The 26,245-nt window shown below is 42.0% G+C and overlaps 2 protein-coding genes across 6 annotated transcripts in view; both read right to left on the bottom strand.

Moving 5' to 3' along the window:
* Positions 1 to 1,119: 1,119 nt before the first annotated feature.
* RNF4 (ring finger protein 4) lies at positions 1,120 to 16,294 on the bottom strand. 2 transcript variants are annotated; one of them, XM_018088779.2, is made up of 8 exons: positions 16,192 to 16,294; positions 10,520 to 10,683; positions 9,925 to 10,045; positions 9,106 to 9,185; positions 7,788 to 7,797; positions 6,424 to 6,589; positions 4,248 to 4,296; positions 1,120 to 3,903 (listed from the first exon to the last, which is right to left on the bottom strand). In XM_018088779.2, exons 2-8 carry the CDS (start codon positions 10,526 to 10,528, stop codon positions 3,754 to 3,756), a joined length of 585 nt encoding a protein of 194 aa, XP_017944268.1. In that variant the 5' UTR covers positions 10,529 to 10,683; positions 16,192 to 16,294; the 3' UTR covers positions 1,120 to 3,753. The 2 variants fall into 2 exon arrangements, with proteins under 2 accessions (XP_017944268.1, XP_017944259.1); XM_018088770.1 differs by lacking the exon at positions 16,192 to 16,294 and adding an exon at positions 15,550 to 15,743.
* A 3,488-nt stretch (positions 16,295 to 19,782) lies between these two features.
* Positions 19,783 to 26,245, bottom strand: part of CFAP99 (cilia and flagella associated protein 99) — a 55,355-nt gene continuing 48,892 nt past the window's right edge. For 3 of the 4 annotated variants that reach the window (XM_029962928.1, XM_029962931.1, XM_018088750.2), the window contains 2 exons: positions 20,709 to 20,871; positions 19,783 to 20,104 (listed from right to left, as the gene is read on the bottom strand). In XM_029962928.1, the coding sequence (XP_029818788.1) occupies positions 19,937 to 20,104; positions 20,709 to 20,871 (331 nt within the window). In that variant the 3' untranslated portion in view covers positions 19,783 to 19,936. The remainder of the gene's footprint in view (positions 20,105 to 20,708; positions 20,872 to 26,245) is intronic. The other variant, XM_029962922.1, reaches the window with a different exon arrangement.

The following is a 26,245-nucleotide window of genomic DNA, read 5'->3' as shown; positions in this document are numbered from 1 at the left end:
TCCTCTGCCAGCTCGACAGCCACTTGCGTGCCTGCAAGTTGGTGAACTTCTTCATCTTCCACATCGTCTACGTCGGCTACTTCCTCTGCCGCTGAGGCCCCCGAGAGAGATGCTGCCTCCAGAGACAGAAGCTCTCCTGGGAGAAAGAGGGCACTCCAGCCCTCTGCCCTCCTTAAATAGCCTCCCGGGCAGGGCGGGGCCCTGCACTGTCACAATGGCCTGTGTGCCCAAGGAGGCCCCGCATCACAAAGGGCCCGGCAATGCGCTGCTGTCACAATGGGCCATTTCCCGGCACCCCTAGGACAGCAGGGTAGGGGGCACACAACTGGCTGCAGCTGGCTGGAACTAGTTGGAACCGGCTGTGCCCGGCACAAGGCTCCCCCGCTGTCCCCTCACAGACGCTCCAGCCGGCCCGAGCCAACAGCTCCCGCACGGCCTTGGTGTCCGTGGCCTCCCCAGAGTTCAGCCCTGTCTGCATCCAGCAGCTGGCGGTGCCACCACCCTGGGCAGCCAGCCATGGCCACGGCATGTCCCAGGGTCAGAGAGACAAGTTACTTGTGGGTAGAACTGCCTTGTTAAGAGTAAGAAAGGGCAAAAGTTAAGAAAGAAGAGAATGCATGAAAAGCCAAAAGGAGGTCCAAGAACTTCAGGGAAAGGGCATCTCTTTAGTTTGTTGGGAGAAGAACTCCAATGAGCTTTATCACGACTTTCAAAGCAGCAGGCGCCCGGCCCTCTCCTCTGCGTTCCTCCTCTCCCTCTCCCCAGCACGCTGCCTCCCATCTGACGACGACGTCTGCACGCAACAGGCAACGGGGGCTTGCCCAGCAGCTTCAGAGCAGGCAGATGGCCCAACAGCCTGCCACCCCTTCCAGTCAGCCCTCTCCAGCACCGCCGGCCGGGATCCCCCACTCACAGGCCCAGCCCTGCATGGCCACCCTGCCCCAGCCCACAGCAGGACTTCCCCCTCCCGTCCTCACATCCCTCCCTCCGCCCCAGGCAGCGCCCTTCTCCTTCGGCCCACCCAACACACACTGGCCCCAGCAACTAAAAGGCTTGGGTCTGCAGGAGGTTTTTCCCCGAAATTAAGGACTAGATCATGATGAAAAGAACAAGTCCTTATGATTGGTCAAACCAAGACTTTTATTTCCACCTGTTAAGAAAACCCTTTGCTTACCAGCAGAGTCCAACACAGATGGGCAGACAGACTCGAATACAATTAAATACAGGAAAAACTGAACTATATACAGCAAGACAGACATCTACATATTATAAAGAGTTTTTTCCTGTATCTATGAGTTCTTGCCAATGCAAAACATTACTGGAACTCAAGTATATTCAGATTTTTTTCTTTTTTCCCCTTAAAAAGAAAGCATGTAATGAATTTCCTATTTTTTTCCATTTACTGAGGCATAATATTAATTTTGAGATGCACAAAATTTGTGGCACTTCACAGGGTACACAAAAGCTAAAAATGTTTTGTCTTGTTATTTTATAGTTTATGATATCTAAATTTCAATTAAATCTATTTATGGAGACACTAACTGTAAAGTGTTATTTACATGGAGGGAGTTGTGCAAAGTCATTTAGGCTATGGCTAGTACATTGTGAAAGATGCATGGTTAAGGAACTCACCCTCATCCCCAGAAGTAATCCCTTAAATCCTCTTTTGATCGTTTTTCTCATGGAGCAGTCACCCAAGGAAAACTGGCCATAATTTAGTATTACTTGTTTCTTAAGCTACTTGGAGAAAGCTGTTCCTGTGACCCTTAAGGGTCTTGACTGTTTTAATGTTGGATTTTTTCTGTTCACACAGTTAATGCTTTAAGCATTGACTATCTGCTTTTTGGGACACAAATGCAGCCGTCACTGTCCCCACACTACCCTAAGACAGCCTGTAGTTTCTATTACCAGTGGGAACACACAGGAACTGAATGTGTGTAACTTTGTAGGAGTCACTGTACTGCCACAATGCAGAAACTGCATATTCCTGCTAACAGTGCTGAACCAAAGCTATTTCAAACCAGGGTGGGGAAGGTACTGCATTTCTTCAGACAGCCTTTACAGAACAAAACTCTGTATTACTATATCCAGAAACATCCATAAACATCCTCATTAAAAAAAAAAAAGAAAGAAATCAACTTTACTTTGGGTTGCAAACTTCAAGAAAGATCTTGAAACAGCTAATTACAAGAGTTGCTGTAATTAAAGACTTTCTACAGATCCCTAGGACAGGTTAGCAAAGACACATCCTACAGTTGTGCTGCACCAGGGCACAGAATGGTTCTTATAATGGTTTCCATAATCAACCAACTGCCAAAAGGTGTCCAAGGTAAATTCTGGACTTTTTCACAGATATGCCTACTGCAAATGTGGATCATAAAACACTGATTTTAATCATCTTGTCTACATAAACCTGTTTGTATCGGCTCATCTACATCAGCTTGCACATTTAGTAACAGACTTGAAGCATTTAGAACTGAGTACTGGAGTGAAAAAAAAGTGACTTGATAACAGTACATAAACTGGTGTATTCCTGCCTTCTGAAATAGAGGAATTCTCTCTCCTAGGACATATACCTGCCTTCTCTTCTTTTTTAAAAATACACATTTAAAGAAAGCTGGGCAACCCTCAGGGTAAAGAGTGATTAAACTTGTCTCTCAAAAAGCTGTCAAGTTAACATTGCCAGCAAACACCTTCTAAAGCCTCCGCTTCCTAAATCCATGGCAGTACGGTTCTTTAATTTTCAATCCTATGCACCAGGCTACAACCAGTCAGGTATCAGTGTAACAACCAGAGAGAACAGCAAAGCAAACACACTCAAAGCATTAAACAGGGAACAGCTGACACAGTAAGAAGATCTGTAGGCAGTTTGGTATTCACCTGACAAGAGGACAGCATACAGTTTGCTTCTTATTCATCACTAGGAAGCCTAGAGAAGTCTGTATTCTCATTGGTTATTAGGAGAGAGTGTTACAGCACAGCAGTAAACCCAAGAGACCACCTCATCATGTTAGAAAATAAAGTCAGTGTTTGGATTCAAATACAGGAATTCTTGGCAGTTAAAACAATCAAAGAAGCATTTTCACATTGTACATGTTGCAACGTTTCTACGTATTTTAGATCTCACGGAGTTCATAAAAACATCTACATGTTCAAGCCTTCTGCTCAAAACACCTGACTGCCGGTCAACAGCAGGTTATTTTATTGCATAACCTTCATTGTCAATGTAAGCCTTGTTTATGAAAACACAAGCCATCACTACAGAACTTACTCTACTTGGGCAAAGACGACATGCAGGAAAGTAAGAGTCGTGAACTTCTTACAGGACAAAAACAAAAGTGTAATTAAATGATAAATTGCTAATCTGTCTTCTGAAAAGGAAACTATTTCGTATCTATATGTGATGGTGGGAATAATTTATAGAGTAAGAAAAAACAAAATATTCAGGCCCCCTCATTTTTTAGCATTAGAAAAAGTAGAAGAAAATTGATTAACTGCTTCCTTCCTGGTCCAGGCTGCTGGTCTAGTTTATAGACAGTCATTGATAAAACATTATAACAAGGAACATAAAAAGAAGCAGCTTGGACCATAAAAAAATGTTGTCTAAATACATACAAGTCGTTCTCCAAAAAAAAACCAAAACAATTTTATTTGGATTTGTGCACAACCTGTTGCTCTTTAAATCTTCAAAGCACTGAAAACATGACATTTTCCCCCAAAATCCATTGAGACTGTCCTGAGAAGTAAAAGTACTCATATATAAATGGGATGATATTGTCTGTGAGTGAGTTTCTTCCTGCAGGTTGGGCAAGAGTTGGCATTCCTAAGGGAATCACGGAGGCACTGACTGCAGAAGACATGGCCACATTTTGTTGACACAATCAGTCGTCCACTTTGCACAATCTGGAAGAAAGGAAACCACAAGAGGCACTGGAAGTAAAGAATTCAACTTTGCTGTCTCCTGCCACCAGGCAAACAGGACTTGGATATCTGGAATTGTCTTTTACTCTTAGAATAATACGGAACTGAAAGATCTTTCAGTGCCATCCTGGCAAAAGTTTCTCCCTCTATCCATGCCACCAAGGAGTGACTTGGAGTGACAAGTTAGTATGAGCTTCAAAACAAGCTCTGTGCTTCAAGTCAGATCTCTGCAACATCCCAAACAGGCCAACTGAGTTGTGCAGCTCCCCCTCTGCCCCATTCTCCCCCCCACAAGACAGAAAGGATGACAGCATGTGGACTCTTACCTCTGAGTAGACATCCATGCAAATGGGACAGCTAACAGTACCAGACGGCCTTGTGGCAGAGAGAACAGAACAAGAAAGAACATGCAGCTGTTAATCTCACTGCATGTCGGGCGCTCCCGACACACAAAACGTCCCGTCACCATCTGAGCACAGACCAGCCATGACACATTTCTTTTGAAGATCCCCATGTATCTTGAGCTCCCTCAGTTTGTGGCATGTAATGAGGAGTTTGGGTCTCCTTGTTCTAAGGGAAAGGTTTTCACTAGGGGGAAGATGCAGTCAGTCACCCTGCTCTAGCACTAGAAGGGACAGCAGTCTCTATGGGCACCATAGGTATGGCCATCAACAACATCAGTAAAGCTCTGTAACAAAAGCATCTACCTGTGCCTTGGAAACAAGTCATTCTAGAAAGGGAAGAGGCTGTCAGAAATTCAAATATCCCATGTTCTAATTTAGCAACACACACATTCCAAGAACTTCTCCTTATAAAATGGAGGGCAGCAACACACGAACATCAGGAGATACCAAAAAACCAATTTCCACTTCCAAGAAGGAAAGACCCACTCGGTGGCTGTTACCCAGCTGTGCTTACAGACGTCCCTGTGCTGCCTTCAGCCTCCAGGACAGCTCTATTGCACACACACTTGCCAAAGGGATACAGCTCAGCTGCCTAAGGAACATGTCCTAGCCCAACTGCTAAATATTATTCTCTATTAGAAAGAGTTTCCTGCTGCTTTTCTTTTGAAATCAATCTCTATTTTAAACTTTCAGACCTCTACCTGAAACACTTGGCTTTATGTCACGGCTCATGTTAAATCACAGTTTGTAATTTATTAATCATAGAGGAATAGAAAGCATAGGATAGCTTAAATTCAAGCAGGGGACCCTACTAACATCTACCCCTTGTTTAACCTACAAAATTTAACTCCACTAATTCTCCCATTTTTACTCCTCAAATTCTTTAGGCAGCAGCTATAATAGCACCTCAGTAACAAATCATAATTAATGATAATCTTCTTAGAAGGAAGAGGAGTCCAACACTACAGATGGCTCTGGCAGTCTCCAGCACCAGGGAGGACCCTTTTGTCAGTGTTAAATGCTGCAGCAGTGAATTCTTTCAGCCTCACCTACACAGAGCAGGAAGGCACAGTCTTTAACAGAGAAGCCTGAGGCTGAAGAAACAAACTAATATTTTTCATATTATCCAATTAGTGGGATTTGTTCTCTGAAATACTGAACAACCAAAATTTAAACATCTATAAATCCACCATCAAAATGCACTATGAGTTAGAATAGTATAGGCCCTTTCAATGGCATATTTATGATCTGACACCCAGAAGTTCCATACTCAAGTTCTCTCTCACATTGCCTTTCAGAAATCCAAAAGGCTCAAAGCACACCAGCTTGATTAAATCCTGTACTTTTCCCCCTCCAAAGAACCACTTTAAAAAAAGTTTATACAACAATTCTTATGTCCTTTGTGTTCCCTAGTCACAGAAAACCCAAGTTCTCTTAATTAGTCTAACACATTACAGCAGGACTTTACTGTTTCTCTGCACAATGGGGTCTTTACTGCTGAAACAGCAAGATCCCTATCTCACATGCACACATACCAGGGCTCCATAACATCCATGGGACAGAACAAGAACTGGCCATAAGAGCACAACCTCCCCAATGGCCTTGCAAGGATACCTTGGGGGGGATGGCTGCTGCTTGGAGAAAGGCAGCAAATGGTACAATGTGCAAAACAAGCAGGGAACACAGAAGCGTTTTTACTGGAATTTGCCAGGCTGCTGCCTGCCAGCCTTGTGATATCAAACCTCATTGACACCAACAAAAGTATTTCCATATCTAAAATAACTACTAGAGCTTTGTATAAAAAGCAAATGCGACACATTGTGAGCTATGGTCTGTGACTAATCCCCCTTCCTTGCCATATCCCCACACTCATCTTTAAGGCTGTATACAAAGCTGTACATCTGTCTTGGGCTGGCTTTTCATCCTGAAGTGGAAATGGTATCATTTGATCATCATGCAACACGGGATGTTGTACTCATTGAAAGAGGGAACTAAGTGAAGGCTTCAAAGACAAGTCAGGCGATGGCCACACAAGTCAGTGCTGTCTGTACCAAAAGAAGCACAGCTCAGTGTTTGGTAGGGCATGAGGCATACGTACTTAGTGCTTTCAGTTTCCTCTTCCAGTGGTCCCAGTTCTCGAGACACTTTTTCGGTCACATACACATCATTGTCTCTTGTTTCATCTTCATCATCGCTGCTCAGTACACAGCTGTCCGACTGCCGCTGGCTTCTGAGTCTAAGATTTCTCCTTTGTCGTTGATTCTCTGCAATTTAATTTTTTAAGTTAGCAATACTATTGTCTGTCTCTATCTGGAACTATCCTTGAAATGTGAGATTAGAAATAGTCTGTAAGGGTTCCTATTTTAAATGGACCATACTCAGCTGGGTTAAAAGCAACCTTAAACAAACTAGTTTCCTAAATATTAAGGCTGAACACGTCCAAATATTGTGAATATTTTGCTACATACTGACAGAAAACATTTGCACTCCTCCCCCTACAAACAGCTAAAATGCGACCTTAAAGATTCTCAGTGTCACGTGTTTCATGTAATTACACCACCTGTGAATCGATTTCCCCCATAAAAAGAAGATACCCCTCCCATCCCTGCTGACAGAAACTGCTACCGTCCTATGGTGAGGAACTGCAACAGTTGCTGTGTGATAGGGAAGGGAGAAGACTGAAGTCAATTATCTCTGCAACTCCAGTGTCCATGTAAAAATAATCAAGCATTAATCAATTAAAATGACATAAAGAGTCACAAAATTAAAGTCCCTTCCTGCCTAAGTGTTCAGCTACAACTTTTAATGTCAGTACTGTTCACTTGCTCTTGCTTCATTTAGAGCACAGAACAGATTACATTCTAGGTAAGCAGCTGACAACATACTAATGCATGTCCAATAATATAATCAGAACAAGGCTGACAGATATAAAGGATTAACTTTTTTAGACCTGTAACTATTTTAATATCTAAAGTAATAAAAAACCCAACTTGTTAATTAACACTTGTTAATACTACTCTCTACAAAATTTGAAGCATGTTAGAGTAGATAATGAAACTGAATACTATGACCACAAATCACTTTCTCCTTAAGCTTCTTCACTGCAATACAGGTTAAACAAATCTTTTGACATTTTCTTTTTATTCAAAGCTGATATTCCAGTGCTAATTAAAATTATGGTCAACTTGGGGCTTAAAGAAATTCTATTTTTGAAAAGTAAGAAGCAATTAAAACAGCTTTGATGTATTTTATTTCAGGTACTTTCTACAAGCTCTGATAGTGACTATGAAACACAGACTGGATTCATTCTCCTAAGACACCAGCTAGATGCTTTATCAATATCCTTTGCCTTTTTCTAAATGCATTTTCAACTCATGCTGCTCAAGCTCATTGGAAAAGGCAAACAAAAATAATAAGTCCATTTAAGACAATTCCATTACCAATTTTAAAATGTCCACTCACCTTCAACAATCTTGCATCAATACATATGGGAAAGAAGAGAAAACAAAATACAATTAGACTTTGTTGTGCACCCCTGGTACTACATACAAACACCAGTTAAGCAAAGCAGTTACAACAAAACAAGCTAAGAATGGTAGGCTATTGCTCTTGTTTTGACTAAGAATGTTAAAAGTATTATATTAACTGCTGCTCTAAACAACCAAGTGGATGCTGATGGTTCTGCTCCTGCTGCTCCAATGGGATAGAAATAAAGGCAGCTTATGAACCACCTGAGCCCCCTTCTCCCTGCTCCCCCATTTCAGTTCCATGATTTATGGTTTCAGGCTGGAGGTGATTCTTTCCCTCTTTCTCCCCAAACAGGCCAATTCAGCAGTGATGTCCATAAATGCTTCATATGAGAGCAGCTGCTAAAGGGAAAAAAAATAATCCCCAACCCACTGTTGTCTTCGGTGGAACTGGAGCAGGGGCAGTGCAATTGTGAAGTTTGAGGCCTTTCCTTTGCAAAGGCTAAGGAACAACCCCATCAAGAAGTACCCCCATGCTATTCCTGCTGCTTGTTTCTGATTTGCGTAGCAGCAGTGGCATCCCAAATCTGAGAGGATAAACCACACTACTGGTTGGATCAAAGCTTTCAAAACACCAGTAAAGGGGAAAAAAAGTAGATTTTTTAAGACTTGTTGGAGTAATGAGATCAACTGGTTTGCACCCAGTCAGCTAAAGTTGTGCTTGGCATCTCTGACAGGAGTACCTCAAACCAATGCAGCAGCTAAACACTTCATATAAGAATAAGTCAAAGACTTACTCTTCTCTCCCTTGGCTTTTTCTTTAAATCACTAGGGATATTTGAAAAAATTCTTCACCAAAAGGGTTGGCAAGCACTGGAAGAGGCTGCCTAGGACAGTGTTTGAGTCCCCATCTGTGGAAGTATTTTAAAGACATGGAGATGTCATGCTTAGGGACATGGTTTAGTTGTGGACTTGATGGTGCTGGGTGATTGGTGGGACTCAATCATCTTAAGAGTTTTTTTTCAACCTGAACAATTCTATGATTCTATCTTTGATATATCTAGAAAAGCTTCAACTATCTCTTTATGTTACACTACTCATGACTGATATATATTCATGTCGGGTTCTGGAGCAAAAAGTTATTTTATATTATCCTCACTACCTGCAAGTGCACCTCCAGAGCAGCTTCTGTAACACAGGGCTTCCATGCACTGACAAGTCAGTTTTGAACTTAAAGTCAGATTCTATGAGGGAGCACATGAGAAAACTCATTTGACTACAAGATTTAGACAAGTGTGCTGTTCACTACTTACCACAACAGAATCATTGTGAGTTAGATCAACGACCACAGGATCTGAAGATTCACATGTGAGATCTACTACTTCTTCACCAGCTGAAAAACAGAATGTTAGAATCAAGATCAGAGATTGCAGAGGAGTAAAATTGCCTGCCACTGTACAACAGGCCAAGGTTCAACCACATTCTGTCCATTTTATCTATAAGAATGTGTCCAACATTTCACTCAAGTTTTGCCTCAGCAGTCCACACAGAGCATTACCTGCCCTGTCTTCTGCAAGCTGCAATGCAAGGGGAACAGCAGCTGAGCTCCTCACACAGTTCTGTTGGATAATACAGCTTGTGGGAGGCACACAGCAACAGACAATTCATCTGACACAGCAGAATGCTCATCACACAGAAAAAAAATAATAACTTTAAAGTACTGTGCTGCACATGTTCCCTTCAAATGGGACACAACTAATGACAGAGCTTTTCTTATCTTTTTCAAACCTAGGAGTTCCCAAACTTAGTTTGCCACTCTCTGTAGTGGCAGCTGCAGTGACTCCCAGCTTGCCAGAGTAGACTTCCAGATGTTTGAGCAGCTTTTGAGGACCTTTCCTATGCAACTCATCCATCACAGAGGTAAATGTATCGTAGCTCAGTACTAAATCAAACCAGTTGTCAGTAGGCTTGTTATTTCAAGATGCCATACTAGGTGCTTCCATACTAGGTTTCCCTTCCTGTACAGTAAAGGGCCTAGGAACTAACATTTTCTAGGCTGAAACACACATTCAGTCGAACACCAAGCCTCCAGAAGCAGTTTCTGTCCTTACCAAGTTCAAAAGAAAGCTTACCGCTTTCTTCAAGTTCAATTGGCTCTGCTTCTGACGCCATTTCTGCAGTAGAAGCCGGGAGCCTGTTTCTTTTCCGAGCTTGCCTAGAATTAACTGCTCCTCCACGGCGCTTTCGTTGAGTCTAAGAGAGAACAGAGACTTAGCATTTTCTGTGTGAGCAATATTAATGTGGCCCTCGATTTTGCAACACCAACGAAAGCACACAAGGATACAGACAACAGTCCTGGAATGATTGGGGCATTCATTGCATGGTGGTATGAGTTATTCCTACCTGAATGCATGGCATCAATGAAAAGACATCACCCCAGATCTCTTACCAGTTGCCTCACCAAGAAAAAGCCTATCATGATGGTTTGGAAATGAGAAGACTAGTTCACAATTTATCAGGTTTTTGCTCACATTGCAAGCATTTCTGAACTATTGCTAAAACCTAAAGGGATTCAAAATCTTCATTACCACTGAACATAAAGTTACATGAAGATTTAATGTACTTATGTTCCTGTGTATTAGCTACAAACTCTTAAAATAATTTTCAGAAGTACCATGGAAAACATATTTCAAGAATCAGGATTGCATTGAGTAGTGAAATACTTACTGTGCTCATAGTGTTTCTTGATCTAAAACCACCAATCAAGAGGTACACACAACAAAAAAGTAATGGCAAGGAAGCTAAAACTATAAGTTCCTTGGATTCCTTTAAGTAGGTCACTGACAAAAAGTCCAGATTTTTCAGGGTCAGAGAACGATGTTCTTCCAAACCTATCAAAGAGAAGAGAGATTACCTATCTGCAATGCTTGTTCTCTTCAATACTCCTACTCCAAGACTCCCATTTCTGAGTCACCAGCTTCTGCCCAAAGCCAGAGGGGAGGGAAGCCCCAGAGTTCAGTATTTGAGCCTCAGACACCTGCAGCTGAGCCTGAAGCCTCAGTCATTGCTACCCATTAACTAAACACCAGAATAAGTGAATTTGACAGCAAACTAGAAGAATACTAAGGAATCCCAATGACATTGAACTGAAAAGCAACTGATTGACTCTCGAGGCAATGTCCGTGGGCAGCAATCACTGGGAATTGTGTCATAAGCAGCCATCTTCAGAGAACCAAAAACTCCAGATGAGCAGTTCTCCTCTCCAACCCACCTTCAGATCCCAGCAGCTGGGAGCCAAAGAGCTTGAGAGGAATCTAAAGCAAGTGGAGCAGAGAAATTTCAGTTTCCAAATACTTGCTGATGTGCAGGAGAACATGTGCTCCCCGCAGCTGCTCTGGTGCCTGCAGGTGTGTGTGCCCAGCTACCTGCCAAGGGGGAGAGGGGAAAAGCATAAAGGCAGCTCTGAGTAACTGCCGGGGTACTGAAGGGTCCATCTCAGAGCTCGGCTGTGGTACAGTCACCACAGACCCAACACACAATGAGGAGCTGTGGGAGGGCGTGAGGGGAGACAGTGGAGGGGCCAGGAAAAAACCAATTATGTTAAACAAGAATTGCTGAATTGTCTTCCTGAGCTGACTTTGATTTTCACTGCAAAGACCAGCACACATGCTGTTAGCCTACTCACAGATGAGGAAACACTGAGACCATGCAGTGGGATAAGGGATGGAACAGCACCAGTAGTCAATCCTAACCTTGAACTAAAGGAAATCTGACTGATCTTTTTCATCTTCAACTTACTCTCTCTATTTCATAAATCACTTTCTTAAGAGACCTGTTAACACTGAACTGTAATATTTTAAAACAAAACTTGAGGAAATGCTTGAGAAAAATGCTTACACTAAATTTGTTACTTATTACTAAGCCCAGAGATACATTTATGTATAGTTTTAAGTAACACATCACTCAGCAATTTTCTCACATTTTTTCATTTTAAAACTGGCACAAAAGCCACAATTAAAGTCAACATGTCTTCCCCCTCTCCCCCCCAGCTGAATCATTTACTACATGCCAGACTTAATGCTCAGTGAGTCCACAGGGAGATTCTGGTCACAATAGATCTCATTTTCAGAACTGTTGTTTGTAACATCCCCTCCTACTACGAACCTATTCAGTAACCAGTTCCTTTTAGGAATCTAAGCTGACATGTACAGTTTTTCTGTCTCACCTGAAGACTAAGGCTCAGAGAAAGCTGGGAACTGACTTTGTCCCTTGCTCCCCCAATGCAGGACTCACCTACACATTCCTTTCCACAACATTGTGTCCAGGTAGTGTGAGCTCTCTCTGAACACTTCACACTGTTCTTAAGGTCTAGATTTCATTTCACTTGTTAAGAAAGAAAGCTTTTCTGCCAACCTTACCAACATCCTTGGGAAGAGCCTGTTTGACTCACTTTACTGAGTTTCTGGGACAGAGGACAAGAACTTTTAAAACAAGACCATGCCTAATGATGCACTCATACAAAAAACCCCAAACCCAAAATAACAGCAGGACTGTTCTGTGAGCACATTTCCTTTGTGCTATAGGAGTTCCTAGTTCCACACAATTATTATTCATGGGTTTGGAGGTTTTAGGAGACAAAGGGAAGAAGGAGGTGAAGGAGGAGGACACAGCACAGGGGATGAGGGATGGGGGCAATGAGAGAATCATCCCTAAGCCTGGCACATGTGCTGTTTCAAACTAATTTCTGAAAGACAAGCTACCATCTTCATCAACCAGGCACAAATGAAATGAAAAATAACTTGGGCAAAGTAGTTTTCTGCACACAGCAAAAGAAACAATAGACAGCAACACATGAGGTACATTAGGAAGTTAGGACATTAGATTCTTTTAAAAGTTTTATTTCATCAAGAAAGTCAAGGATGTTTTCCTTGATTCTCCTCAGATATGGAATTGGAAAAAATATTTGGGATCTTAAAAAGCTGGGAAATGTTAGTTGGTACACACACCTGAGGATTACAAAGAAATTAACTTTATATAAGCTTATTTTTAATTACAGGTTCTTAGAACTGTTTTAAAACAGAACCTTTTGGAGCAACCTGATACACTGACAAACTGCACTGATAAAAAAAGAAGCTCATTGTATTCACCAGACAGCACAAGTTTGGATATAAAACACCCAGAAGGTTTTCCAAGACCTGGTGCTGTTAGGATTTAACACTAAATACAACCCAGTGCAATGGTTTGTTGACAAAGTATCTTTAGAAAGGCTTAAAAACATGGGAGGAACACCTGGGATGACTCCAAACAAAAACGTTGCACAGATTCTCTTTGGCCACAAGTGGCTTAAATCCCAAAGAAGAGCTAAAACAGAAGAAAAAATGAAGCCAACCAACAAACAAACTTATATTTTCAAAGTTATGGTGAAAAAACCCCAAAGTAATACACAATAGAAGATCTGTTGTGCTAAGACCACCCTGCTCACTTTAAATATCCACTTACTTCTTTAACAAGATATCAAGGAACAGATTATTTACAGGATTACTATGAAATGTCTCAGAGGATCTAGTATCAGACCTCAATGGCAACAGCAGACAGTCACTTTTTGTCTTAAATGACAGAGAGTATGATTGCTATTTAGATGGTTTAATTTTCAGAATCTTCCAACAGTAGGCTTTCTTTGTAATTAATGCAGAGAGTACATATGAGGCACAAACGTTCTACCTGCAATGGCTCAAATCTTAACTTCTTCAGGAGCTGCTTTGAAGAAGAAAGTTGAGAATTATACCCAAAGGGAAGCTCATCACTGTAAAACCACCTCAAAATAAAGCACCATAGGCAGGCTCATCAGTATCAACACGACCCACCTCAGGAGAGTCATGTTTACAAAGCAAATCAGACTACTGGAATTTATTAAGACTGCAGAAGTAGCCTCATGATCCAGCAACATTTCTGTTTTGCAAGAACAAACCTCTTCTGTGGAACTACAGATTTCCACATGTTCTTGGCTTACTTGGTAAACTTCATTGAACATTAACTACCTGAACTGTAAGAATGCATACTGAAAATAAAGCAAAGTTTGCCTCCGTAAATACACCACAGACCGAGTCTAGCAATGCACAGGAGATACACCACAGGTCAAGTCTAGCAATGCACAGGAACAGAGGTAAACACATTGCACATTAAGAGATACACTCATCAGTAAGAATTCCTCACAATTTTCAAAACATCAGGACCACTCAATTTAATAACACAATCTGCTACACAGGACTGGAGAGGATGAGTTAAATGACAAGGCCCATACACTCCTCTTCCAGCAGCCACCATGGAACCACCCAGCACCCAGACTCCCAAGAGTGGCTGATACAAAGAGTTATGCATCAACCTCCTTCCTCTCAACCCCTACACATCCAATGACTCACAGCTTCAGCTGGCCTTTTTTTTTCTTTTGTATGTGAAAACTTAGTAGATCAACTTAGGAAGCCAATAAATACTTTTAACTTTTACATACTTTTTATTGCACCACTGCAGGATGATAACAGCACCAGAAAAAGCCACTCCCCTTCCCCTTACAGGCAGAGCTCTGCACATGCAGTTATTGTTCCTATCATTTAGCTCTCCCAAGGGCTTAAGCAGTGTTGTCCTCACAACAAACAGCATTTTAAAGACTATATCCACCAACTTTTCTCTGTACAGGTAGATACTTGAGAAAAATAAACCATTTAAAATAAGAATATTTACACCAGGAGTGGTAACTACCCCTATTCCTCATTTAAGTCTCCTGTTACATTTTTTCCTCCACAAGAAAATTAACACTTTCATTGAGTTCAAGTTGACCTAATTAGACATGTTTGAATTACCATTCAAAAATAACTGATTTTCTAGACAACATAAACTGAAAACTTTTTTGCACCACTCTGAAAACAAAGTCTTGGTCTCCCATGTCCTTAGCATGAATTGAGGCAAACTGTCTTAAGCAAGAAACAGACATTTTCCCTGTCTGACTAACACAAACAAGACTTTAGTTCATAATCATCCTAAACACAACAAATACACTGAAGTACCTACTTGAAGGAAGCAATTATGTCGATCCAAACGTTGGAAATGTGCAAGGCACAGCCGACAAAACCAGTATACACTAAATATGTCAAAAGGTGTTATCCCATGCCTTTAAGACTTTGCTTCTTATTTCTACCCAAAATGTCTCTTTGTACTACTAACAACAGAAAACACAGTATCAAAGATGCAGCTGCATAACAGGATTTCCGTGGCCAGAAGATGCACATGCCAATCACAAAGCGATAGTCTTAATGTTTATGTTTTTTATCACAGAGAACACTAATCTGATATTTTACTCTAACAAAGCTTCATATTCCTGTACTTCCAGTACCTGTAAAGATGCTCCCCTTTTCTCAGATGCCCTACAGCAACTTCAGTTGGAAACAGAAGTTGAATCTATTATGTGTTACCCAAATTAGGTCAAACACTCCCACACTACAAAAGCTCGGTGAGAGGCACTATAAACAGAGTAACAGGAGAGATAACCAGCCAACCAGAGATACACCAGTCTGCCTGCTCCAAGCAGCCAGTTACATCTACAGACAAGTATGGCATGTTCACGATCAGCCTAAGAAAAACAAAACATTAAAACACCCACAGAACAGAACACACCAAACCTTTCCATCAGTCAGATGTCCTATTCCAGAAACAGCAACGAAAGACGGACAATGGCCAGAAGAAAAGCTCCTCATTGCTCTTACCTGCACAAGTTTTTCTGAGAGGACACAGCTTACTTTCAACAGTCCCAAAAATCAGATACAAAGAAAGGAAAACAAAAACAGTTGAGTCTTTCCACATTCTGTAATCGAAGTGCAGAGGGGGAGCGCTGAGGCAGAAGAGAAACATTCCCCTCCCCTCCTCCTGTCATACCATACCGGGGGGGAGAGCGGCAACTTCACTCAGCTACATCCACTGAGCCCCTGCGGTTCCTCCGCGGGAGCGGAGACCCACCTTCCCAAGAACACAGGGCAGAGCCGGCGGGAGCCCCGCCGTGTCCGCACCTCGCCCTGCCGGGCAGGGGGCAGGGCAGGCAGGAGCGGTGGGGCCGCCCCGCGCCCCCCCGGGCAGCGCCGCTCACGGCCCCGGAGCCCCCCGAGCCCGGGGGGGAGCGGACCTGCACGCGGCTCCCGGGCAGGGCCGCGCCCGGACAGGGGCTCGGGCACCGTCCCCAGGCCGGAGCGGCGCCGGCCAGCCCCGCCCCGCACCGGCAGGAGCGGCCGCATCGCCCCGCTCCCCCCGCTGCGGCCAGGAACGCCTGCCTTCCTCTTCCTTCCTCTTCCCTTTCCTCTTTCCCTTTCCCCTCTCCCTTTTCTCTCCCCCTTTCCGCTCCCGTTCCCCCTCACCTGCCGCCCGGGCTCTCTGGCGAGTGGGACGGGCCCGATACCCCACCCGTCCCCCGGCCGAGCCCCCGGCCCGCCGCGCTCACCTCAGCGCCGGCCGGCAGCGCGCACGGCAGCGCCCGCCCCCTCCCGCCCGCCATTGGCGGAACTGCGGCCCCGCACCCTGCCGAGTGGTCGGTGCGCACGTCAATCAGGGAGGGTTGACCGGTGGCCCCGCCTCTCCTCCGGCCGCAGGGCGTGCTGGGAGTTGTAGTTCCGCACGGGCGTGCGGCCTGTGCGGGGCTGTCGGGGCCCTCTGTCCCTTGTCGCTGTCCCTCGAAAGCTCTCCTCAGTCCCCGTGTTAGTTCGGCCCTGACCGCGCTTTTGCTGTGTTCTGTGGTGCTGTTGTACCTGGAGGTAGGGTGTGTGTGATCTCTGGGGTGCCTCTCATCCCCCTTCCCCTCCCCCCCGCCAGTCTTCTGTAAACGTTTCACAGTCACAGAATCAGTGAGGTTGGAAAAGACCTCTGAAATCATCGAGTCCAGCCTGTGACCGAGCACCACCTTGTCAATGGGACCATGGCACTGAGTGCCTCGTCCAGTCTGTCCTTAAACACCTCCAGGCATAGTGCCTCCACCACCCTGGGCAGCCCATTCCAATGTCTCATCACCCCTTCTGTGAAGAAATTATTTTTGTCAGAGTGTTTCCAACACACTGAGCAAAATTTATCAGAGCCATCAACGTGGGAGATCGTTACCTGTTGCCCATGGCATAATTACTCCAGATCTAGTGTGTAACTCATTATAAACAATGGCAGAGGTGTTTCAACTCACCTCACCTCACCATCAGAAAGGGGTTTTCCCAGCTGATTTACCTTAATGCAAGGACCCTCTGTCCCTCCCTGGTTTCTTACTGCCCTGTGCCCAGCAATTGGGCTGTTTGTAGCTTTCCCTGGTGACTTCTCTTCTTCCCTGGGCGAAAAGTGCTGGAGGTCTGTACTGGGTATTTTTTTTGCTTGCCATTCCAACATAACTGTCTTTGGTTTCATTTAAACGTCTGTCTCTCTGAGAGAAAACATCATGTTCTCTAGGGCAGGTTGCATTACCTGGCCTGGCAGTCATGTTACTGGGGCTGATGTGGAAGAGGGAGCCAAATGCCACCCAGCAGTGACCATGCTACGTGAGCGGTGAGCACCCTGTGCCTGGTGCTTATCACATGGCAAAACCCCTGGTCTTCCTCAGGTCATCTGGGCTTTGTTACACCTCCTGACACCATAGTGACATGTGAAGGCTTCTGAATGAGAGATTTCTGGAATGTGCAGCTTTTGGCACTAGAAATGTTTCTTAATGAGTCTGTCACTATGATCAGACAGGTGAAACCTCTGTTGTTTGTTGGGGTTTTTTGATAGATGATTTCAGAGTCAGCCTTGTTCACTTAGGCTCATCTTCTTGGCTGCAAATAGTGTAACAAATGTGTAAATGAATGAATCATGAATTATTCATCCACCTGTGTTTCCATGAAGCAAGGGTAGAGGCATTGCTTGCTCAATTATCTGTGAGTGGAAGAACCAGGTGCTGGCTGGTCCCTGCCACAGACACCAGGCAGCAGTCTGAGTAAAGCTGTGTGGCTCCAAAGCTCCCCTGGCTCCAAGGGCATTACAGCTGCTTTTGTAATACAACACTAACAAGCCCCACCAGGCCTTTGATGGCTCTGCACTGGGTCACCTCAGGTTTTGGTGTACCCCACACTGCTAGAACAGGAATACTAGAGAAAGTGCTCCAGAAGGCAGGGCCAGGGTGGTTCTGAATAGGATCTGCTGTGTCCAGCATCAAGTTATACGCTTTTGTCAGGAGGAAGGTGGTATTTTTTATGTTGTTCTGTGTATTCTGTTGCAAGACCTGCCTTCACTGAAAAAATCAATAGCCTACATTGATATAAAAATGATGAATATATAGATATAAAAATAGGAATGTATTGTTATTTTCTTCAAAATACATTCTTTTATATTCCTCAAAACATTGAATCTGAAGATGACTTTATGCACCAGAACCTAAAGTAGCAATAGGGCTATTTGTGACTTCTGAAGGTAAAAATTCCACAGCTGGATTATTGAGATTCCTTTATTCCTCAGTCCTTTCATTTGAGAGCAGGGAAAATATGGAGAAGGAAATAGTTATGAATCAGCTTGATTGCAATTCAATAAAAGTTTTGAAAACTTGGTCCAAAATCACAGGGGAAGAAGCCTGCAGTATGATGGGGGTTTGAAATTTCCACATGACTTCCCTATCTGCTTAATGAGGCTTTTTTCTTGCATTTTTAAATTCTCTTGAAAATGTTTAAGAAGAACTATTTGGCTATGCAAAATCCTAGACTGTGACTGTCAGCTGTTAACTGCTGGCTTCTGGAAAATCAAGGTGTTAGAGTCACCACTTAGCTTTGTTGCTCTGGAATACAGTGCAAAAGAATGCTGAACAACCACAAGGGAAGACAAACTCCCTGCCACCAAGGTTTTGTCATTTAAAGATATTACAATCCCTTACTTGACATGATGTCACAGTTCCCTTTTCTCTGTAGTTCTGTTTCTGTGATTCCTTCTTTTCACTCAGCTGTGTTCCTTAACTCTTGTTATGGAGCATGAGCCCTACTTGCATTGCTTCTGTGGACTACTATAGCATTTACTTCGAGTGAAAAATACAACACATTTTATCAACTTGAGGGTTGTGGAAATGATCTTCACAGCTAGATGGCAACAAAAGAATTCCATTAGACTTCCTGCAATAAAAAGTGAGAAATGCAATGTTGTGAGAGCATTAGAAGCAGCTGCCTGACTCTAATGTCAGTGACAGTCTCTGTCAATTTAAATATTTGCAATAGCCATAATTAAACACTTAGTAACTGGCATTGAGTTAAAATGGAAATACATTACATAGCCTTACTGCTGTGTAGATTTTAATTCCGATTTATATCCTCCTTGGCTTTGTGCCTGGATAAGTCTTGTGATTTAAAGGCTGTTTTACACAGTATAGCAATTGTCATAGAGGGCAAATTATCTTCTAAGTGAGTAACAGAATTCTGACTTTTTCTGGAAGCAGCTCCCTAAAGAGATCAAACAATGTTATGTTCTCCTTCCACTGTTTAAATACTGAAGAGATTTACATCTGCAAATAGAGAGATGGTCTGCCTGGGTCACTGAATCTAGACACTGGCTCCTGGAGGCTATCACATCACCTAAACTTTCTAAACAGATTTTCCCTCATCCTCTAAAACCAGTGTTGAAACTGGTGATCCTCTTACACGCAGTTACTGTCATGTAAGAAGACATGTTAGAACCTTGGGCTGACTATGCCTTCTGAAAAGATGCATTTGTAAACAAATGTTCCTTGGCTTTTGCCCTCATTTTTACCCTTTTGGAAGATGAGTGTAGCAAACCATGGCATACTATACAATACCAGAAATACAGGTCTCAACATTCTTACCCAGGTATTTGCCATTCTGCTGTAGGATCTCTGATGATAAGGTTTCGTTTTCTTAAAGCTTTTGATTATACCAGAAAAAAATCATTATATTGTAATTATTCATTATATCATTATAAAATAATATAAAATAATAAAATTATAAAGAAACACACCCATTTTTATTCTATTGTGCTTGTAAGACCCACATTTTTCTAATCACACTGTAAAGGTGAAATAAAGAATAAAACTCAACCTTGTAGTACATAGGTACGTTGGGAGATTCCCAGCAGGCCTGAATTGGTTCCAAGTGTATTTTACTGTATATCAGAGCGCAATATATAGGTTGTGGTTCCAATTCTTGCAGCCACACAGGCAGCCCTTTTCTGAGCTGCTTCTCTGGCCATGAAGCCATGTTGAAGGAGTTTGAACTGTCTTTCCCGAATCTCTTCCAGTTCTCTCCAATGGTTCCCTTGCGAAGAATCCTGCAGGAAAGACACACAGATGATCAGACCTCGGGTGATACAGTGGTCTCCTCTTCAGAGGATACACTGAATTTCTGTTTGATCCTGCTGGCTGACAACCCAGTTTGTTTTCTAACATGACTGGGGAACTTGTCAACATCAAAGTAGGTGTGTGATGAACAGAAAGGGAACCTGAGCGGCTTGCCCAGTTTAAGATGACTTAAACACAGCTGCAACACTCCACAAAACCATGGGAATGATGAACTGTAACACACCTCGGGTGAGAGAGGGGGTAATCCCAGTTTGGGATGAGGTGTGTGTGATGGGAAGCTGGGAAAGACGAGAGTTAGAGAGAGGGTAAGATGCTGTCTTGATGGGATAATAAGAGTGGGAAGGCAGGTGTAGCTGGATGAGCCCTGCTCCGTGGTGGCAGAATGTGTGACAAGAAGGTGAGGTCAAGGCCGTGGCTGGAGAAACTGTGCCTGTGCAGGAAGCAGGGTGTTGCTATTGCCAGTCATGCATGGCACCATCTGCCTCTGCCCCCCTTGCCAGTGCTGGCAGTTGAGCAAAGGTCTGTGAACAGCAGGTCTATTGCACAGCCTTTCTCCTTATGTAATAACCAGACCTTGCTTGGCATGATGCTGGTTTTCTGGGGGATAATCTTTAAGAGTCCTGCTTGCTTTTTACGCTCCATTTTTTTTTCTACAATCTTCCTCTGCAGGTTTAAAATGCGTTCATCTTTCATGGGCCTTTCACCAGACTGGGACTTTCTTTTCTTTTCTTCTTGCCTGCAAAATCAAAAAGAAGCAATGAGAAGGCAAAATAATATCATCCCACAGAATAAATCCATCTGAGCGTATATTACCTTGATAATAATGAATTTGCTCTTGCTTCTGGGAATCAGCTAGACTCAAAACAGATGTAAATCATATAACTTGCATGTGGTATTTGCAACTTGCCTCTCGTTGTTTACACCATAGCATTACTAAACCATATAGAATAATTTTTTCCCACAGGATGCTATGATGACAATATCTGAAGTACTTCAAGCTTGACATGATATTCTTCAGAAAAAAATGTGCAGAACCTGAGATAATACTGCAGCACTTTGCTTGTGAAAGCTATGGAGTTTTCCTTATATGGTCATTAGTATTCATCCTGATCACTGTTTTCCTTGGCAAATGAAAGATATTCTTTTCTGTGTAATCCCAATGCCCAGACACAGAATCTCTGGGATGGTAGTGTATTAATTAAGGTTAGTTGCTCTAGGTGAGCATAAATTGATAGCAGCATGTGCAGCATAAAAGTAAGGCATAAGAGAGAGGTTTTTGGACAGTCTTCCTTTTTTCCTCCCCTTCTATTGTAGTCACTTTTCTGTCCTCTGGAATTTACATTTGATCTGGTTTTGCTTACTTTCACACAACTGGCACAATTTGGTCACAACTTTTTCATGCAGGTTGCACCATGTTACGTAGTGACTCACTTAACATCCAACTTTCTCATTTATTCAACATTGCACTGGAATTTGGCTTAGTATGATCAAATTGCAGAGTTAATATTATATCATGATCAGCTGTGATTCTCTGGCCAAATTGAGAGCTAAAGGAAGTGTCAGATCTTCCAAAGAATGCACATAATTATATAACATATAATCAGGTTAGATCTGATGCAGCTGGCAGGGATAGTTTATAAAAGATCTTTTTATATAGTGCAGTGGTGCAACATTACAATTGCTTTTATTGGAAACCAGATAAAGACTCCAAATGACCCAGAGCAGAGTGCACCAGGGCATTGTCCAGCTGATTCTGTAACTGTCATTCTGCCAGTGGCAGGACTAGTTTCAAAGACAAGATGCCTCTTGGAAATAAATGTTTTACAACTGAACTCTACCCTTATATCTTGGGTCTTACATCCAGTGTTTTCAGTATAAGACACACTCTCTTCAAGAAGCTGGCAGATGGGGAAGAAGGAAGAAGTTCCTTCAGAGGCTAAATCCACCAATTTGCCTCAAAAAAGTGTCTGTATCAAGACTCCAGGGATCCAAACACTTCTTTCATCTTGGGAGAGATGGCTTTTGCCTGCCTTGTTAGCATCATCTTTGCTAACAGGAAACTCTCCATGACAGCAGATTTTCTTCAGAGCAGCCATTCCAGACTAGAGGGCCCAAAATCCTCAGGGAGTGGATGAAGGGGAGATATGACCTCTGTTACATTCTAAAATGTGACTGAACTCTAAATCAGGGACACAGTTTAGCTTGGCTTCTCATTTCCAGTTGCTTTCCTGAGACACTTCCCAAACCTCTCTGCTTCTTGTGTCATACTGTCTGGTTAGGATGACATTTCCTTGTCCTCCTTAATACTGTGATATACTCTGCTACACTGAGATTAATTTTTAACACTATTCTGTAAATCTGAAAATTACGTACTATCACTTAATCTAATTGAGAACATGGTTTATTTCTACTTGCACTGTATCAAGGCATTGCATTCCAAAGGATATAGGAGAACAATACAGTAAGGTATTATGGAAATACTTGATGATTAAATCTTGTCAGTGGGAATAAACAACAAAACCTTTCCTTACGTGCAAATCCAGATTCTTGTAAATACAATTAAAGGAAATATAGCAAGAGGTTTAACATCATGAAGCAGCAGCAGCTGCTTCTGTATTAACATTGTAAATAGTTCCTTATCCCCAGAGTAATATTTGGTCCTCTTCTACAGGAAGTCATGTGCCAGTCATCTACACTATTCCAAAAAGCTGCCAATCCCATAGATTTCCAGATGCCACACCATATCATAATGGAAACTCCAAGAGGGGAAGGAATGAAAAATGAAATTTTAAAATTCTGGTTTTCTGTGATGGTCAGTTGAGAACTTTCACGACTCAAGACAGAAAAACCTCTTATGATCTCTGTCACCTCATATCACATATTTCCGAAGGAAATATGGTAACAGCCAGTCAGAAGGGGCTAGTACATAGTTAGAAAAGTCCTATCCAGATTCAATATAAAATTACGTGATAATTTATGAAAAATCTTCTGTGTTTAAAAAATGCAGAATTTGAAGATTTGCACAGATGATTCCTCCTAGAAACTACATTTTGCTCTTCATTTACATTTTCAAACTCCATCTTTGCATCAAAAGTATAAAGAGATAGATGTATGACAGCTCTTAACTGACTCAATACTTGTAGGAGATAGAGTAAAAATGATGACTTTACCATTATAGGGACCAGAATATCAACCTAAGCAGCTGGGACTGTATTTGTAACTTCACCTTGCAAAATGGAGTCTTGTGTAATAAATACATTTTGTTAAAAAAAACCCAAACCAGGATTGCCTTATAGTGCAATAAACATTTTTTTTTGTTTCCTCATACTCTCAGTCTCCCTGTACTTCCCTCCTTGCCTTTTTCTGTCCTGCACCATATAATTCTTAGTTACTGCAGTAAGTAAAGTGAATGTATCTAACTGTTAACAGTTCACTTTTAAGGCAGTCATTATTTTGAAATTTAAGAACTCTACACTATTAGACTGATTACTATTTTGTATTAATGTGAGGGATTTAAGCACTCAAAATCTGACTCCTTTCCAAAATAATCAACTTATTAAGCACCTAATTTTAGGTGGGGAAGTGATTTTTATTCATAACAGTGTTTTCCTCATTTGAAATAAAGATTATGAGGGTGTATAATCAAAGTTCATTCACTGAATCACAGAATGGCTGAGGTTGGAAAGCACCTCTGGGGGTCATCTTGTCCAACCTGCTCAAGCAGAGCCACCTCGAGCTGGTTGCACAGGAATGTGTCCAGATGGCTTTTGAATGTCTCCAAGGATGGAGACTCCACAACCTCTCTGTACAACCTGTGCCAGTGCTTGGTCACCCTCACAGTAAAAAGTGTTTCCTGATGTTCCTCTTGTCCTTTCAATGGTCATTACTGAGAAGAGCCTGGCTTTGCTTTTTTAAATGTCTCTCTTCACATCTTATATTTCTGATCCATCATTGCTGATAAATCTCCTCCTTCTGTTTGAATGCTAATGAAGAACTCATTACCAGCGTAGGAAATGAGAAACTAAATCTTACTTCCTGACTGCAAACATACACAGGACTCTTTTATGAAGTATTTCTTAAATTTGTGAAATCAATGAAATCACGAGTATTGTGAAGTACCAAACCAAAGTCCCTTATATTGTTAATTATTCAGCTTTTTTTTCATTATTTTAGGCTATATTTTTGAAGATCTGAAGGAACAACCACATACAGCCACAGCATAGCACTATTTTTTTCCCCCTCCATGTGCTGTTTGCCCCTTCCCTCAGTTCTGTGCTGTATCTCAGGGTTGTGCTGCCAGAGCGTCTTATGAGTTTTGAAGGATGGGCCTCCGTTCTCCAGTCCTCATCCAGAAAGCTTTTGAACCCCTAAGTCAGACCTGGACACTCCAGGGAACACCTGCTTTAGGAAGTTTGTTCTACTTGGATAGGACCATCACAGCCATTCATCCATAACCCTCCATTCTGCTTGTCCTCTTTCTCAGTAAATTAGCATGTTTTCAAACACACATAAATCTGCTGGTGCTCAGGTTTGAAATCTGAGAACTCAAATGTTCATCCACTTCATATGCCAGTGCTGATTTTCAAACTGTGTGAAATTCTAGCAATTAAAGGGATGTCCTGCATATGAACTGCATTCATTGTTAAGTTTCTGCAAGCACTCACAAAGCCACTGCTGTGATGGGTGTCACGGCTTGCAGTCTGTTAAAGGCCAGTGTCTCAGTAATTTGTCATGTTCCATTTCCTGTTTTGTTAATATAACTCACTATAGGCCTGCTCAATGTGCTTCTTTTGTGTTGGTGTATGTCTGTTTGTTAATGACATTCAAAGGAACCTTTTTGATAGGGACCTGATTAAACTCCAGTGGACATTAAAACACTGTTTTTAGCAAAGTTTAGCTGCCATGCTGTAGCTGATTAGCAGTAGCCTTCAACATAATGCAATTTAAGATATAAACACCTAGTTTCATATTGATGCATAGGGCTAACTTATGAGGACCATTGGTAAGGTTTGCTATTCTATCCCTATAATGAATTAACTCTGTAAACATAAAAATTTGCTTTTTACATCTCCTGTGAAGTGTATCAAGAAAACAACCCAAACAATTAATCTTTCACACTGATTTGATAGATATTTCAGAATTCAAGATCTGCAAATAAGGTTTAATACACTGAGTCTATATTTTCTATAGAGAGAAATAAAAACTGCTTCTAAGTGTCTAACATTTGTAAATGCTATGGCCAGCGTGCCATATTTCTGTATTAACAGAAATAACACCAGAGATTTGGATTCTAGATGAAAATGCATGAAATACACTCCTAAAGAACAACATTTTTTATATACTTTTTATAGGAGAGTCTTCCAAGTTTCATACATAGATTGCCTGGGAGCCATGAAAGGAAAATGTCTTACAACATCTATAATGAAATGTTATATTTTCTTTACTTGGAGAGCAAACAGAGCACATTAAAATTATTGTATTATTTATCATAAGTCTGACCAGAAGCTTGCAAATTTAGTGCTTAACTTCATTTGGATTCTACTATCTTTGGCATGCTGCTCTGTTCTAAAAAACATTTCAAATGACAGGACAAAAAAGTGAATCAAAGTTAGCTTCTCATTCAAGCATAGCTCATTTCAGGATCAGAACAGCTTTAGGTCTGAATTAAGCCAAAGAGTTTAAAGTTTAAAGGAACCCAGTGCTATACAAAATTCACAGACTGCACATCTAGCAGGACAGATGATTCTTTAAGCAGTTAATAGTGAAACAGGTTTCACGTAGCACACAAATTCTTTATGTCTCTACTGGACAGTTTGTGTCTCTACTGGAAAGCAGTGGCTTGAGTTGCTCCCACAGGGTTTCACAATATTGAATGCTTAGCAATGAGGGTGTATTTCCAGCTCCAACTCCATTTCAAGTTCTTAAGTCTTAAAATCTTGTCTTGATATATGCCATAGAAAAGAGGGTCACTGATCTGTGCAGTCAATCCACTGCAGCCGCAGTTATTGATTCATTAAATTCATTAAACTATCTTCTTAAGTACTAACATACTGAAACCCAAGTCTTTGGAGATTAACTATCAGCAAAAAACCAAATTAGAGCTGAGACTA

Source organism: Manacus vitellinus, unplaced genomic scaffold, assembly GCF_001715985.3.
Source record: "Manacus vitellinus isolate BGI_N305 unplaced genomic scaffold, ASM171598v3 scaffold_0_pilon, whole genome shotgun sequence".
NCBI classification, from domain to species: Eukaryota; Metazoa; Chordata; class Aves; order Passeriformes; family Pipridae; genus Manacus; species Manacus vitellinus.
This window is presented reverse-complemented; position numbering and strand designations above follow the sequence as displayed.